The sequence below is a fragment of the Danio rerio genome, chromosome 6, assembly GCF_049306965.1.
Source record: "Danio rerio strain Tuebingen ecotype United States chromosome 6, GRCz12tu, whole genome shotgun sequence".
Lineage (NCBI taxonomy): Eukaryota > Metazoa > Chordata > Actinopteri > Cypriniformes > Danionidae > Danio > Danio rerio.
In genome coordinates, this window is record NC_133181.1 from 21,717,665 (window position 1) to 21,723,410 (window position 5,746).

Here is a 5,746-nt window from a genome sequence, read left to right on the forward strand (position 1 = left end):
ACGTTTGACCTGTTCTCAAAAGAACTTAAGAAGGTCTTTGATCGAGCCGCTTCCGGGAGAGAGGCCGCCCGAGTCCTCGCTGAACTCCGCCAGGGGAATCGGAGCGTAGCGGAGTACTCGATTGAGTTCCGAACACTAGCCGCTGAATGCGGCTGGAATGCGGAGGCCCAGTGGGACATGTTCCTGCACGGATTGTCTGATCGTCTGCAAGATGCGATCTATTCCTTAGATCTTCCGAAGACTCTGGACGAGCTGGTGGATTTGGCCATCCGTGTGGACACCAGACTGCTTCGGCGTGAGACTCGCCTGCAGCAGAGCAGATTTTCGGATCCCGTTCCTGACTTTCCGGCATTAACTGCGACACCGGAAGCGGTAAGCGCTGACCCGGAACCCATGCAGCTGGGGAGATCCCGCTTGTCCGTGCAGGAAAAGCGCCGACGGAGAACGGAGGGACTCTGCCTCTACTGCGGAGGGGCGGGTCATCGGGTGGCTTCCTGTCCCGTAAAAGACGACACCCATCAGTAGGTAAGGGGTTACTGATGGGTGAAATTAATTTGGAAAAATCCTCTACGGCTGCCACTTTATTGCCCGTCACTGTATCATGGGGTTCCGGAAGTCGTGACACCCATGCCCTCGTCGATTCCGGGGCGGAGGGAAATTTCATTGACTCCAGTTTCGCTTTCAGTTCTAAACTTCCGGTTATTGCACTGTCACAACCCATTGCAGTACGCGCCCTCAGTGGGCTTTCCCTTCCCACTATCACTCACTCCACCAAACCCATAAAACTTATCACGTCTGGAAATCATGTTGAACACATTTCATTTTTTTTAACAGACTGTTCCAACTCACCGGTGGTTTTAGGACATCCATGGTTAATTCTTCATAAACCTCACATTAATTGGGGTCTTAATTCCATATTTTCGTGGAGTGAGAAATGTTATGAGTCTTGTCTTTCGTCTGCTCGTTCTGCTGTTTCTTGTTCTGTGTTTCAGGAGGAGCGCATGGACCTGTCAAACGTGCCCAGTGAGTACCTCGACCTGAAGAGAGTGTTCAGTAAGTCTCGAGCTGCTTCTCTGCCTCCTCATCGTCCCTATGACTGTGCAATAGATTTATTGCCAGGTACCTCTCCGCCTAAAGGCAAGTTATACTCTCTTTCCATTCCTGAGAGGGAGGCCATGGAGAAATATATTTATGATTCTCTAGCGGCCAAGATCATACGACCCTCTTCTTCTCCGGCGGGGGCGGGGTTCTTTTTCGTGAAAAAGAAGGATGGCTCTCTTAGACCTTGTATAGACTATCGAGGGCTGAACAGCATCACGGTGAAGAATACGTATCCTTTGCCGCTGATGTCTTCAGCGTTCGAGCGTCTGCAAGGGGCTTCGTTTTTCACGAAATTAGATCTCCGTAACGCATATCATTTGGTTCGCATGAAGCAGGGTCATGAGTGGAAAACCGCGTTTTTGACCCCCAGGGGGCATTTTGAATATTGTGTTCTTCCGTTCGGGCTTTCTAATGCTCCTGCGGTTTTCCAAGCACTCGTAAATGACGTGTTGCGAGACATGATAGATCAGTTTATTTATGTCTACCTGGATGACATTCTGATTTTTTCTCGTTCTCTCCAGGAACATGTGCAGCACGTCAGGCGAGTGCTTCAGCGGCTGCTAGAGAATGGGCTTTTTGTCAAGGCGGAGAAATGCGTGTTCCATGCACAGTCTGTTCCCTTTCTAGGACACATTGTGTCAGTCGAGGGGGTGCGCATGGATCCAGAGAAAGTTCAGGCTGTGGTGAATTGGTCAATCCCCGAGTCTCGTAAGGCCCTGCAGAGATTTCTGGGCTTCGCTAATTTTTACCGGCGTTTTATTCGCAATTTCAGCCAGCTCGCCGCCCCTCTGACGTCCTTAACCTCCGCCAAGAAGCCTTTCAGGTGGTCGAGTGCAGCACAGGTTGCATTCACTAAACTAAAGAGCCGCTTCGTTTCAGCTCCTATTCTGGTGACACCTGATCCAGCCCGGCAGTTCGGGGTGGAGGTTGACGCGTCAGAGGTGGGCGTGGGCGCGATCCTGTCCCAGCGCGCAGCCTCGGATGACAGAATACATCCGTGCGCGTTTTTCTCTCACCGATTATCTCCCGCTGAACGAAATTACGACATTGGTAATAGGGAGTTGTTGGCTGTCAAACTCGCTTTGGAGGAGTGGCGTCATTGGTTGGAGGGTTCGGGGGTTCCCTTTATCGTTTGGACCGATCATAAGAACCTCGAATACATCAGGTCCGCCAAACGACTTAACTCCAGGCAGGCTCGGTGGGCATTATTTTTCGGACGTTTTGACTTTACCATCTCATATCGACCGGGTTCTAAAAACATCAAACCCGACGCGTTATCCCGTCTTTTTGATTCTTCCGAGCGCAATACGTCTCTTGAGCCCATCGTTCCCCAGAGGATTTGTATTTCTGCAGTAACATGGGAGATCGAGAGCAGGGTCCGCACAGCCCTGCATGGGGTAACGCCCCCGGTCGGATGCCCACCCAGTCGTTTGTTTGTGCCGGAGGAGATTCGGTCTGACGTCATTCGGTGGGGACATTCATCCAAAGTGGCTTGTCATCCTGGGGTGAGTCGTACATTATTTTTGGTTAAACAGCGGTTTTGGTGGCCAGCTATGGCACGGGACATACGCGAGTTTGTTTTGGCCTGTTCTGTTTGTGCTGTTTCTAAGACTTCTAATCGCCCCCCTGCTGGACTCCTTCAGCCGCTGTCAGTGCCTTCGAGACCCTGGTCGCACATTTCGCTAGATTTCGTCACTGGTCTCCCGCCATCTGGTGGCAATACGGCTGTTTTGACCGTTGTGGACCGGTTCTCGAAGGCTACTCATTTCATTCCTCTGCCCAAATTACCCTCAGCCAGAGAGACAGCGGATGCTGTCATTAATCACGTCTTTCGCATTCATGGCCTCCCGACGGACGTGGTTTCTGACAGGGGACCCCAGTTTGTCTCTAAATTTTGGAGAGAATTCTGTCATTTATTGGGAGCGACTGTAAGCCTTTCTTCTGGTTTCCATCCTCAGAGTAACGGACAAACAGAGAGGGCCAATCAAGATCTCGAGCGTATGTTACGTTGTTTGGTTTCCCAAAATCCCGCCTCTTGGAGTCAGCAGCTCCCATGGGTGGAGTACGCACACAATTCATTACCAGTGTCGGCTACGGGCCTCTCTCCGTTTCAGTGTAGCTTAGGATACCAGCCACCAGCTTTTCCCAGTCTGGAATCCGAAATCGCGGTCCCCTCTGCCCACGCCTTTGTCCAGAGGTGCCGACGCACTTGGAGCAGAGCCAGACAGACCCTCCTCCAAGTGGGTGCGCGCACCAAGGCTAAAGCCGATCGCCACCGGTCGAAGCCTCCCGTTTACGTCGTTGGTCAAAAAGTGTGGCTTTCAACTAAGAATATTCCCTTGCGTTCCGTATGTAATAAACTTGCACCTAAATTTATTGGCCCATTCACTGTCATCAAGATCACTCACTCACTCATTGGAAACGCGCATGCTCGAGTGACGTCACTGGCGTCACTGTCTCCGTTCGGTCACACACTGTGTGCTTGAAGTTTGGACTTGCTATTTACTCGCAATTTAAATCTTAATCATTAAATTCTTCCTCATTCGCTAAGTATTTGTCTCTCCTACTTAGGGTGACCAAACCCTTAATACATTTATACAAACAAAGCTGCTTTAAAAACGGTCTGTCCCTCGAGCATCCGCCTGTTGTTTGTAGCTTTAGCCTGCTAGCGCCGCTGGTCAGCTAAAGCTACCGACCTCTTTAACCATACACTTTTGACTTACTGGCTTTGCTCTTTACCCCGTAAAATGTCGCTTCCGTCTCTGTCCTTGTGTGCAGGAGAAGCATCGATGGAGGCGTTGGAGCTGGAGCTGGAAGAAGTGGAGTCCCAGATCCGCGCGCTGGTGGTAAGACGGTCGCGGCTACGGGAACGGCTTCTCGCCGTACCTAATGCTAAGGCCGTCTCATCACCTAAGGTACGTGGAAATTACAACCACATCATTCCCTCTACCTCAACCCCGCGTCCTTCTCTGTCCAGGCCCAGCGCACCCGGGGCGCGGCTCAGCCAGGCGTCGTTCACGCCGACACCCGGCTACCACGGCGCCTGGGTGCAGCCGCGCAAGGTGCTTCCCAGATCCCGGGGCAGAACGTCTCCGCCTGTGTTCGAGATCTCCACGGAGAACCGCTTCTCCCCTCTCCGCGAATCGGGTCCCGATGTGGCCATCATCGGTGACTCGATCGTTCGTCACGTCCGTGCCGCCTCCTCAAAAGGTAATAAAGTACGTACTTTCTGCTTTCCTGGTGCCCGTGTGAAAAATATTTCTACACAGATTCCAACCATCCTGGGCGCTGCCGAGAGCCCTGGTGCCGTTGTCCTCCACGTGGGGACAAACGACACCGGGCTCCGGCAGTCGGAGATCCTGAAGAAGGACTTCAGGAGCCTGATCGAGACGGTTCGACGCACCTCGCCCGCCACGCAGATCATCGTGTCTGGGCCGCTTCCTACCTACCGCCGAGGAAATGAAAGGTTCAGTAGACTTTTAGCTTTGAATGAATGGCTAATAACATGGTGTAAAGAACAGAAATTGCTCTTTGCTAATAACTGGAATCTTTTCTGGGAGCGTCCTAGGCTCTTCCGTCCTGACGGCCTGCACCCCAGTCGAGCCGGAGCTGAACTCCTGTCGGACAACATCTCCAGACTACTTCGCACCATCTGACTAGCAGGTAAAAATTCACAAAATTCACACTATAGCCACCTAGACTCTTGTTCACCCCACTTAAACATCAGTAACGCATATCTGGCGAATCCTATAGAGACTGTGTCTGTTCCTCGTATTATTAGATTAAGAAATAAACGTACTGTGTGCTCCAGGAAAAATCTAGTAAGAATCAAACCAGAAAAACCAGTAGAAAGTGAAAATACAAATTTCGTAAAACTTGGTCTCCTAAACATCAGGTCACTTGCACCTAAAGCACTTATCATTAATGAAATAATAACAGAAAACAATCTTAATGCACTCTGTCTCACTGAAACCTGGCTGAAACAAAATGACTATATTAGCTTAAATGAAGCAACTCCTCCAGGATTCTTATATAAACATGAGGCTCGTCAAACTGGTCGTGGTGGTGGAGTTGCATCAATCTTTAGTGATTTCCTTAATATTAAACAGAGAAACGGACTTATGTTTAGCTCCTTTGAAGTATTATCGCTTAATGTTCAGCTTCCAGATACTATACAAAAACCTATGTTATCTCTCGCTTTAATCACCATATATAGACCCCCAGGACCCTATGTCAAATTTCTAAAAGAATTTTCTGATTTTATTTCTGACTTACTAGTCAAAACTGATAAAATGCTAATTGTAGGTGACTTTAACATCCACATAGACGACGCTAATGATACATTAGGGCTCGCGTTTATGGATTTAATACACTCACTTGGGATAAAGCAAAACGTTGTGGGTCCAACCCATCGCTTAAAGCATACATTAGATCTAATTCTGTCTTATGGAATCGAGGTTATTGACGTAGACATTATACCACAAAGTGATGATATTACAGATCACTACCTCTTACTATATAAGCTATGTTTACCTGAAATCAGCAAACCCGCTCCAATACTCCGCCCTAGTAGAACTATTGTTCCGTCAACTAAAGATGAATTTATAAATAACTTACCTGATCTCTCTCTATTTCGTAATGCACC

The 5,746-nt window shown here is 49.4% G+C and overlaps 1 protein-coding gene across 1 annotated transcript; it reads left to right on the forward strand.

The window, feature by feature from the left end:
• The first annotated feature begins 3,538 nt into the window (after positions 1-3,538).
• LOC141386252 (uncharacterized) lies at positions 3,539-5,271 on the forward strand. The gene is made up of 2 exons (XM_073954052.1): positions 3,539-3,722; positions 3,880-5,271. Exon 2 carries the CDS (start codon positions 3,891-3,893, stop codon positions 4,755-4,757), a length of 867 nt encoding a protein of 288 aa, XP_073810153.1. The 5' UTR covers positions 3,539-3,722; positions 3,880-3,890; the 3' UTR covers positions 4,758-5,271.
• The last annotated feature ends 475 nt before the right edge of the window (positions 5,272-5,746 follow it).